This window comes from Monomorium pharaonis, chromosome 10 (assembly GCF_013373865.1).
Source record: "Monomorium pharaonis isolate MP-MQ-018 chromosome 10, ASM1337386v2, whole genome shotgun sequence".
NCBI lineage: Eukaryota > Metazoa > Arthropoda > Insecta > Hymenoptera > Formicidae > Monomorium > Monomorium pharaonis.
This window is the reverse complement of record NC_050476.1, coordinates 13,895,257-13,906,776: the sequence shown is the minus strand read 5'-3', so window position 1 is coordinate 13,906,776 and position 11,520 is coordinate 13,895,257. Positions and strand designations below refer to the sequence as shown.

Genomic DNA, 11,520 nt, shown 5'->3' with positions numbered 1-11,520 from the left:
GTTTTAATGAACTAGTAAATTAATAATAAAATTACTAGAGAGTGTTAGTAACGCGACATGTGCCCGAAGACAAATAGTAATAATATTAGGACAGGCTTCATCAACTTCGGCTCCGGAAACGCAGTGGGGCTTCTTTCCCCCACTTTTAAACGCTAATACTCCCTCTACATCGGTAAAAGACGCGTGCTAACAATAAAGCGCTTAACGATACTTTGTGTCTCCGAGCCTGGAGGGAGAAGATTTGATCCAAAATTATTTTATATTAACGAATGGAATTTAATTCTTTGGAGTGCTATTCGCATTTTTCTTACAATTAGCTTTGAGTGAAAAACCATAACAAGAAATTTAAGAAAAATCTTTATTACATTCGAAGAATTATCTTACACTTTTTTTCTATTTTGTAGGTTGTAAGATGTTAGATTAATTAAATTAACATTAATTTATTCTAAAAAAAATCTTATTAAATGTTATTTTTATAATTCCTATTTAATGGTATTTTAAGCTATCAAAGTTGTAATGACAAAAATTTTAATGAACTTGAATTAGCATTTAAGTGAAAATTTATTCTTACAAGCACTTCAGAATTAAACATGTTGTAACTGCAACTATTTTCATACAAACACTTCAGAATTAAACATGTTGTAACTGCAACTATAAGAAAGCGATAATATAGAGTACGGAGTATAATGTAAGATTCTCTCAACCGTTTGACTATAATTATATTCATTATCTTGATATCTCTTGAATTTCACATGAATAAACAAAATAGAATTTTGACTATTAGATTACAAAATTGCGTCTATCTTATCAATGAGTCATACATTTGCATAAAATAAACATATTTCATAAAATTATATATATAATGTATATTCAATTTTACAGAGGTGCAAAATTAGAAAGAAGTTTTTCCGAATATAAAGTTTCCAGGTACGCTTGGGTCGTCAGAGCTGAAATATTGCTTCCACAAATCGGCGAATTTCTCACGAGTTACCTCTGTGCCCTACGAAAAAAACAGTTTATAAGACTCGACTGTAATATCACCATTATAATGTCATCGTGGCCTTGTTTTATTTTTTGAAATTGTTACTTTCCTTCTATGCTTAATTGATACTTACCACCCCCAATTTTTTAAATGCCTCACGTGCCTCGGCCTCCTCGACGCCGTGACTGCTACACACTTTGCTGAATTCAGTCTCGTCGATCGATCCGTCACCTGATAATATAGACCACAAGTCAAATTTAATGTTATTCACATTTTATGTTCTTAAGCTAATATATATATATATATATATATATATATATATATATATATACACATATACAGGGTGATAATAAACCTTCGCATAATATATATACCATCGTGTTGCCCACGAAAATCGAAGACAAAAAGCTCTCTAAATTTTCTCGATTCCATGCGTACAGTTCTTATAGTTATTGTCGGAAAATAGTGAAATATTGTGAATGTACGCACGGCTATAACGGAAACACGAGCGCGGTGGGAAACAAGACGATTGTCGTTGCGCGTGAGGGGTTATATCCGCGCCGTCGTTCGCCGCGAGGTGAGGAGAGTGCAAACAAAATTCATTGCTATTCGCAACATTGCTCGTAGCGATAAGCGATGGGGACAAAGGATGGTCGACGATAGCTCATAACTAAAATTTTTCACATAAATTTTTAAACTGTCCTACATAAATTGCGAAGCTAAAAAAATTAAAAGTTGATTGAAAACATTAAGAGAATCATTTCATAGTATTTTCATTGATATGACTTGAATTTTAAATCAATGAAAGCGAATAATTAGTTGGAAATCCACTACAGCTTATGCTCTTTCGTAATTTTGCAAGCTTATCAGAATTGTATGTAAAATTAATATGTTTTGTTATTATCCTTATACTAGCAGGTCACTTTACAGCTTTCATAAGATGCGCCATAGTATTTTCAATGAACTACAGTTTTAAATTAATAAAACCGAATAATTCGTTAAAAGTCTGCCGCTTCCGATTTTTTTCTCGCAATTTTCCAACTTCATCGAGAGCTCTCGGCCGCTAGCTACCATCCTCACCGAAAATCCTCGCGGCCCGGTAACCGGCACGGAGTGTTCTCCGTCTCCCCCCGAGCATTCTCGGGGCCGACGCCGTTCCTCGAAATCAACCAACGTTCCGCAGAATTGCCGAAGCAATTCGACGAAAAGCTCGGAAACGCGAGACACCCGCCCCCGCACCGCGCACCCGCCGAACACCCAGGACCGAAAACACCGCTCCCGCGCCGCGCACCCGCCGGTCACCGAACTCCTAGCATCGAGTTGGAGGCCCGCCGTACCGCGCGCACCGCGGACGTCCCACCGAGCCGAACGGCTGATCGGCCGGCCGTCACGCGCCCGTCCCTGACTATTGTAAGATACCGTTGTATATAACGCGCAGCCAGATTATTGTATACTCGTAGCTCCGTTGTAGATAATCGCGAATTCAATGTAACATAAAATAGTAATAAAACTTGTGCCGTTAACCAACCGCCACGTTTGCTATCTCTGAACCCTTTTTCGTCCTAGACCCTTCCCGACGAGCTGAAGTTCCGCGCAAAAAACGGTCGTTACAAAGTTGGACCTCTGTCAACAACATAACTTTGAAATATTACTAAATTTTTATCAGTATAATATATTCTTTTGTGTACGAAAATGTCGAGTTTTGAGCCAAATAAGCGTCATTTGCGGGAACTTTTGATTTACTTCTTCAATTTGAAGAAATCTGCAGCTGAGACGTATCGATTACTTGTAGAAACATATGGTGAGGCTACCTTAAGTGAGAGAAGTTGTCGTGAGTGGTTTCAAAAGTTTAAGAACAGTGAATTTGACATCGAAGACAAAGAACGTAGCGGAAGGCCGAAAGTGTATGAAGACGCGGAATTGTAAGCATTATTGGATCAAGATTCGTGCCAAACACAAGAAGAACTTGCACTTACATTAGGGGTGATTCAACAAGCAATTTCATATCGGTTAAAATGCCCAATTTTTGATAAAAAACAGCGGAAACTTATTTGTAAACCTGATATTAAACTTTAATAAAAAACAAATTATATCGATAAAATAAAATTATAATTTTATTTGAAAAAGAATTATATAAAATATTTAATATATTATTTTAACCCTTTAAAGACCAAATGCGGACACTTTTTCTATGCAATTGTCATCGCCATAATTTCTTATGTTAAAGCGGAAAAAAGTTGTATGAAGGTTATTCCTCGTGTTTTCGGGATTGCTATTTCAGATGCAGTTATCAGAAATTCGAAAATTCCATTTGTTTAAAAGTTACAGTTCGAGTTTTAACAAAAAATAGAAATTTTTACTAATTGTTTTTCATATATCTGTAATTTACTATTATTTATGGTTTTCGAAATTTACCAAAACGTGGATATATCTATGTTTAATGAGTATATGTCTAAGTTTTTGAAAGGCATGCAGCATTTTATAAAAATCAAGATGATGAAAACAAAATGGAGGCAAATAAGTGAACATTTCTCGAATTTCCCTATTTCTGCTGAATTTTAATGCAGTTATAAATGAAAGATATAGAACTTTGCAAGTTTCTTGAATCAAAATCATTTTTTTCTGAAAAAAATGGCTGATTTAAAATGACGATTCAAAAGTTCCCAGGAAAAAAAGTTTATATCTAATTATGTATAATTATATCATATTATACATAATTACATATAATAAGATCAATTTATACATTAATTTATATATAATTATATCAAAATATTTATAACTTTATATCAAATTATGCAACATTATATTTTTGAGTGGATAATTATATATAATTGTATCAAAATATTTATAACCCCATATTGAATTATACAATATTTTATTAAAATTATTTTTCGAGTAATTAAATATATATAATTATATCAAGATATTTATAAACCCATATTGAATTATACAACATTATATTAGAATTCTTTTTTGATTAAATAATTATATATAATTATATCAAAATATTTATAACTCCATATCATATTATTCAAAGTTATATTAGAATTTTTTCAATTTAAATTATATACAAATTTATATATAATTGTATCAAATTAGATATAATTATATATATATTTTTATGTTTGATTAAAATATATATAATAATGTGTTTGCATTAAATTTGCATAAAAATATCATTTTTATATTATAGAATAAGTAATTTTATTTTCATATATGTATGCGCGCGTACACAGAGTTTATCATACACATAATTGAAGCACAGAGATAGCACAAAGATTCAAAAAGAACTCAATAATATGTCATCAATTATGAATTCTTTTTAAGATGCAAAAAGAATTATTTTTATAAAAAAGATCTCAAAAAGAATTCATAATTGGTGACATAATTGGTGACATACAATTGAATTATTTTTGAACTCTGTGTGCTAAAGATTAATTTCAATTGCATATTATAAACTTTATAATTATAACGAGCCGTTCCCCCGCTGCCGCTAGAACGGAGGTAAGGCCGTTACCCCTACCTTGCACGCTCCCTCCGCTCTTCTCGGTTTCCCTCGCCATTGAGTGGAGGGTATATAAGCCCTCCATTCGCGACAAGAGCCAGAGCTTCCCCGGCCTGCGCACTGAGCAGACCGTACCTCCTGGTGCATTGAGCCAGGTATCCTAGAGCGCACACTGAGCGCCTTAACCTATCTCACGATCCTGCCTGGCACGCAGTGAGTGCCTTCCTGGCCACGTAGTGAGAGGCCACACACCGCCACGCTCCGTACCCGAGCTCTCGGCCGCGCACTGAGCGGTCGGTGTCGTTCCGACCCGGGGACTCCGCAGTGAGGAGGAACCGGCTCCGCGACTTGTCACCACGCGAGGTGACAACAACAGCGTCGATCGATGCGCCGAACAGCTGGTACCGGGTACAGCGTCGACAACCGCGCCGATTCACGCGCCGCTACACCGCCAGTCAGGCTGGCCATTGCATGTAACAGCGCCGCTAGCGTTAGGCCTTAAGGCCATAGCGTATCACCGCGCCGAAATCTACCGACACCGCGGCCGCCGCCAATCTCCGCGCCGACCGACCGGCACACGCGCCGCCGCAGCCAATCAGGGCACCGCATCGACACCGATCACGCACAGGCGTACATCGCGACATAGTCGCCAACACACAACGCAAGGCTACCTCGCACGGCGAGGCTACACACTGTACATAATAGTATAGGGATTTGTATATATTAGCATAGGGGTTATTAATTGCAATAAATCACATTATACAGAATACCGCCGTCTTCTCACTTATTCGAGCTAGCCGCCCGGACCCTGAATCCCGCGGCTATCCGTAGCCAATCGGCACACAGGATTCACGGTTACATAATTTATAATATTTTATAATTTCAGACAAATTCTAATTAAAAATTTTTTTTATTAATAATGTTGATTTATTTTATTGCAAAATTTGAGCAATATTTTTTTATATATGTATAAAATATTTTATATAAAAATGTTTATGTAAATGAATACAAGTATAAATGAATAATCTTCTATTCATAAAAATATATTTTAATTTACCATATTTACCACAAAAATTCGATCCATTAAATAGGACCCATTAAAAATTTGATCTAATTGTATTTAAAAACATATAATTATATCTAATTATGTATGCATATACACTGAGAGAAAGTGTTTAGTATTTGCAATTATAATTGCATAGTAAAATAATTATAGATGCAAATATCATTTTTATAGTTATTATTGCTATAATGTTAGTGTAAATAACCATACATGTATAGTTGTGCCAAACAGGATAAAAATTTTACTATAAATTATAATAGAAATAATGTACTAATATTATTAAATTATAATAATTTAAAATAATAATATAGTAGAATATCAAATAGAAATAGACAATCGAATTAACCATTTTTATATAATAAATGCAATCACAATTATGGTAAATGTAATTAAATTCCTGACATTCTATATTATAATAATTTAAAAAATATGTAGTTCGCGGATTGCCGCTAGGAGACGCAGGCGGCACCTTTTTCCTAATGCAATTTACACTCCAAAGGCTACATAAGCAGACCACCCACGGTGACAGAAACCGGATCAATTTATACTGTTGTAGTGAGCTTTCGGGACATATGTATTTTTTATTACGTCTTAAAGACACATCTTAGCTATAATGGCTAAATTTTAGCTTCGGTAACGAATCCTTTTTAAGAAAATTTATTAAATCCGAAAAAACTTTTCTCTCTGCCCGGGAAAAAATGTATATATCTAATTATATATAATTTTGTATAACTTTGTAGATCTAATTAGATCTAATTAGATCAGATCAAAATCCATACATAATCAAATCTACAAAGTTATACAAAATTATATATAATTAGATATATACATTTTTTCTCGGGTTATGTCATAGTGGTAAAAAACCAATGTTTACTTTTTGTCAGAAAACCTGATTGAACTCAATCGAAAAGTAGTTGCTTTTCACAAATGCATGTATAATTATTTATGCAAGTATGTATATATGTGTGCACGTGTGTGCATACAGATACGCGTGCGTTTGCAGTAGTTGCACTCACGGATGCATGTATTTTTTCACGTTTCTTAGCCGTCTATAATCATAGCCGTTGTCTGAATCTTACCACGAGAAGGTGAACATGAATAAGATTTATTTTTGCTTTTGGTTTTTTATTTAAAAATTTTTTTGTGTTTTCAATTTTTGTTTTTTTTTTATGTTTTATTTATTGAATATTTATCTTTCACCCACTTATAAATAGAGCTGGTTATTATTTGAGAAAACTAAAAAAGATAATGTACGATCTCACAAATTGAATAAAGTTGATAAGAAAAAGTAAAGTATTGTTTGAATACAAAGTGTTAGATCCGAATTCAGTCATACTGCGATAAATGCACTAAATATTTTTGTAAAACTTGTTTTGATAATTTGCATAAATTAAAATGAAGAAAAACGTGAGAGATATATAAATATACATAACATAAGTGAGAGAAGGATAAGTATTCAATAAATAAAGAGTACAAAAAAAAAATTGAAAACAAAAAAAATTTTTAAATAAAAAAACAAAAAAACAAGTAAATTTTATTCACGTTTACCTTTTCATGGTAAGATTCGGACAACGGCTATGATTATAGACGGCTAAGAAAGGTGAAAAAATGTTATACATGCATCCGTGAGTGCATAACTGCAAACGTATCTGTACGCACACGCGCACATATACATATGCACACATTTGCATAAATAATTACACATGCATTTGTGAAAAGCAATTACTTTTTGATTGGGTTCAACGGTATTAGTAAGGTTTTCTAAGTAAACATTGGTTTTTTACCACCATAATATGATTTTTGAGTTACATTTTGAATCAGCCATTTTTATTCCTAAAAAAATAATTTTCAATCTCGAAAGCATAAGGAATGACCTTCATACAATTTCTTTCTGCTTTAACATAAGAAATTATAGCGATGAAAATTGCTTAGAAAAAGTGTCCGCATTTGGTCCTTAAAGGATTAAGTTAAATTTTTAATTAAATTATTAATTATACTATAATTTTTTATAGTATTTCCTATTTTATTATTACCTAATATTTCTCCTAATTTTTTATCTTTTACACTCTCTTTTTCTCTTTTTTTCCGTTCCTTCTTTATACAAAAGTCATTGTTTCTTCTTTTCATTTTTTCTCTACCTTTCTCTCTCCCTGTCTCTCTTTCTCTCTTTTTCTCTCTCTATCAATCTCTTTCTTTTCCTTCTTCTCTTTTTCTAAAAGGTTTTAAAATGTGAAAGATATTTAAAAGAAATGTGTATCATTTCTTTATGTCATATACATATATCAAAACATTATTACATACTGAGCAACAAAATTAACGCAACAAAAATTTATATCAAAATTTTTACCCAACTTGAAATAATCGTAATTTCGCGAAATCTTATCATATTCGAATAATTTTTTATATCTTGAAATTTGAATTCTCTACTTTAAAAAGTATTTGTCAAATTTTGATCCTCTTCTTTTCCCTTATCGACATCTCTTTGAAAGTAAAAACGTGTTTGGTATTAAAAAATTTGCATACTTTAACGCGCTCCACGGGGTGCAATGAACATTTCTTGTAATCTTTACACATGCACGCCACATACGCACATCGAGAAATACTGGTGGTAACAGGCATAAACAAACTAAAATGCATAGGTAACTTTAATACGTCATAACTCCGCCAAAAAATTGTACAAACTTTATTTTTTTTTCTATTTGTAAGAAAAAGTTTATAATTTACGATAATTCTTATAAAGTTTACGAGAAAAATTCATTGCACCCCGTGTAGCGCAAATTTTTTCAAAGCGTGCAAATTTTTTAAGACCAAACACGTTCTTACTTTTAAAGAGATGCCGATAAGGGAAAAGAGGGAAATCAAAATTTGACGAATGCTTGTTAAAGTAGAGATTTCAAGCTTTAAAATAAAAAAAAATCATTCCAATGTAATAAGTTTTCGTGACATTACGATTATTTGAAGTTGAGTAAAATTTTGGTATAAATTTTTGTTGCGTTAATTTTGTTGCTCAGTATATTATACATTTTGTGTATTATTTTAAACTTATATTATATTTTAATGTTACCTGATAATTTTCTTTTTTATTTCTTCTCTCTCTGTTTTCTTAATACGTATATGTCAAATATGTAAAGTATACGAACTGTCAAAAGTTTGATAATTAATTATACACAGCAACAGACATGTTACCTGATAATTTTCCTTCTTATTTCTATTCTTTCTCTCTCTCTAATTTCTTTCCTTTTTTGCTTTAAATACGTATCTGTCAAATATGTATTAAATAAGTAAAGTATGCGAAGTATCTGTACGTCAAATAAGTAAAGTATGCGAACTGTCAAAAATTTTACCTGATAATTGTTTTTCTTCACTCTATCTCTTTTAAAAAAAAGTGTTTTTTTCTGTCTCTGTCTTTATCTCTCTCTCTCTCTCTCTCTCTCTCTCTCTCTCTCTCTTTCTCTCTCTCTTTTTCCCCTCTCTTACATTTAATTATTCTGCGACACTTTAGCTTTAAAATTAATAATATTAATTAACATCACATTTTTTTAAATATTGGAGCTTTAAATTAGAATTATGTATTAAATAAAAACAAAAAGAAGAAAGCATTACTTACATAAAGAAAAATAGAAAGAAAGAGAAAGAGATAAATTACGCACACACATTTATTGTATATGTATGTACTTATGTGTATACACGTGTTTCAAGGGACACGGTAGTGGCTCGCGCCAAGTGAAAGCGCAGCGCGAGCCCAACCGTGCTCTTTACGCGAGTACGTGACTTGCGAGCACCCGAGATTATCGGATCTCAGAAACGGCTAAACCGATCGAGTTCTAACTAGGCTCAATCGAAAGCTTGGGATCGATTTATATAAGAAAACTGTTTTTATTTTTCCTCTACATGTCCTACGAGTGAAGGTATTGCGACGCAAAGTCTGAAATGTCAAAATTTCATTTAAGATACGTCGTCGTCGTCATTATCGTGTAAGGCCGATTGGTCGCGTTAACGCAACCGATCGTACCAAGCGCGAGACTAGATGGCGCGGCGGCACCGATCGTGCAGACGCCGCGCGGGGGGGGGGGGGGGGTGCGAGAGGGAGTCAGTGCGTACAAGAGAACGATTCGACGCGCATGTAAACAACCGATAATAAAAGGTTAACTTGAGTTCTTAGGGTGCGTTCGGGGAGACGCTATTAGCGCTACCAGCATCAGTTTATCCTTGTTCTACTTTTAATGAGTAATGAAGATGGACTGATGCTGGTAGCGCTAACAGCGTTTCCCCGAACGCACCCTTAGTCGTATTCATTCTACAATCGTCAACCTTGTAGGTATCTCTGCGGGTAGTGCGGGTGACGAAAATGAGGGACGAAATTCCATCTCGCTTATCCGATACCACGTGGCGTTCGCATCGTTACTATAGCACCGTTATGGCAAATGTATAAGTCACGTGGGTCGCCAGTCGCTCGCTCGCGCTAGAGATACTATAACAGAGATTCGCCAATGTGCTGTCTTGGGGTAAAACCGGATATCGGATATAACATTTTCGATGGCGGTTTACTCTGTTTTCTTTTGACAGGTGACAGGTGACAGGTTAGATCGGCTAGGCTTTCTCTGTCAGTTATATCTATCTTTCTCTCTCATACTTCCGGTTATACCCCAAGCGACGGGAGCCAATCAGAAATCGTTAACGCATTGGCGAATCTCTGGTATAGTATCTCTAGCTCGCGCCATGTACCAGCTCACGCGAAGTGACATGTATGGTGTGAGGTTATGTTGATTTTTTAAATATCTGATCTATTTAATCATTGACACCAATGTAAAATTAATAATTAATCAGAGAGTAACATAGTACATTAAAAAATAATTAATCAGAGAGTAACATAGTACATTAAGATTTTACACTTGTGTCAATAAAATAGATGAGATGGTATGTGATGTAAAATTGTGTGTTGGTTTATTGCTGTAATTGTCAACTAATTAATCATTGACACTATTAATCAATGTAAAATTAATTAATTAGAGAATAACATAGCTCAGATTTTACACTGGTGTCGATGAGGTAGATGAGATGTTGCGTAATGTAAAATGTGTATTATTGCTGTAATTGTCAATGATAATGTTGTAAGGATAAGAACCTCAGATAGCCAGCATGCTCAAGCAACATACGGAAATGAAATGCTAGCAATTGATGCTAGCTCCTTACTAGAAATATGAATTCAATGTTTGAGTGGTTTAAGTATACTTGGGGTGCGTTCCGTTTCACGCATGATACGCATGATGCATCGTTCATCCTTGTCGTTTGTCAAACGTTAAACAAGGATGAACAATGCATTATGCGCATCATGCGTTGAAACGGAACGCAGCCTTGCATAATATTAACATATTGTCGAATTCAAATGCATAGCTAAAGAAGGTATATCGAAAGGTTGTTAGCAAAGCGTTAGCATACAATATTTTCAATTTGCTAACAGCTTCCTACCATTATGTCAGCATTAAAATTAAAAGTGATGTTTTGATTTCATGCTGTTGTTATACTGACAAAGGACTTATTACAAAGGTCTTGACCTGATTTGATTCTCTTTGAAATGTGTTATTAAACATAAAAATTCAATATAAAAGAATGCATTTTTTTATAAGTGTACAAATTTATGTTTAAAGAGAATTATAAAACATACTTTTGAAAAGCAGTATTTTTTTATCAATATTGTCAAAACTATAAGATAGAAAAAAATTTTTGAATGAGAGTTTAACGGCTTAAAGAGTACTTTAAAGTTATTTAAAAAATGTTATTTTTATTTTTTAAATTTTAAATTTTTATTAAAAAAATTTTTATAATTTTTTAAAAAGTATTTTTTAAGTCGTTAAACTTTCATTTAACAATTTTTTTTTTATTTCTTGTAATTTCGACAATATTTGACAATTTGTTTTCAAAACGTGTTTTATATCTCTTAAACTGAGTTTGTGTACATATAAAAAAACT

General features: G+C 33.3%; 1 protein-coding gene across 4 annotated transcripts in view; it reads right to left on the bottom strand.

Moving 5' to 3' along the window:
* Nucleotides 1-439: 439 nt before the first annotated feature.
* LOC105831737 (calexcitin-2) overlaps nt 440-11,520 on the bottom strand; it is a 150,640-nt gene continuing 139,559 nt past the window's right edge. For 3 of the 4 annotated variants that reach the window (XM_036293349.1, XM_036293348.1, XM_028191274.2), the window contains 2 exons: nt 1,116-1,213; nt 538-1,000 (listed from right to left, as the gene is read on the bottom strand). In XM_036293349.1, coding sequence (XP_036149242.1) covers nt 893-1,000; nt 1,116-1,213 — 206 coding nt within the window. In that variant the 3' untranslated portion in view covers nt 538-892. Of the gene's footprint in view, nt 1,001-1,115; nt 1,214-11,520 lie in introns of all 4 variants that reach the window. The other variant, XM_036293347.1, reaches the window with a different exon arrangement.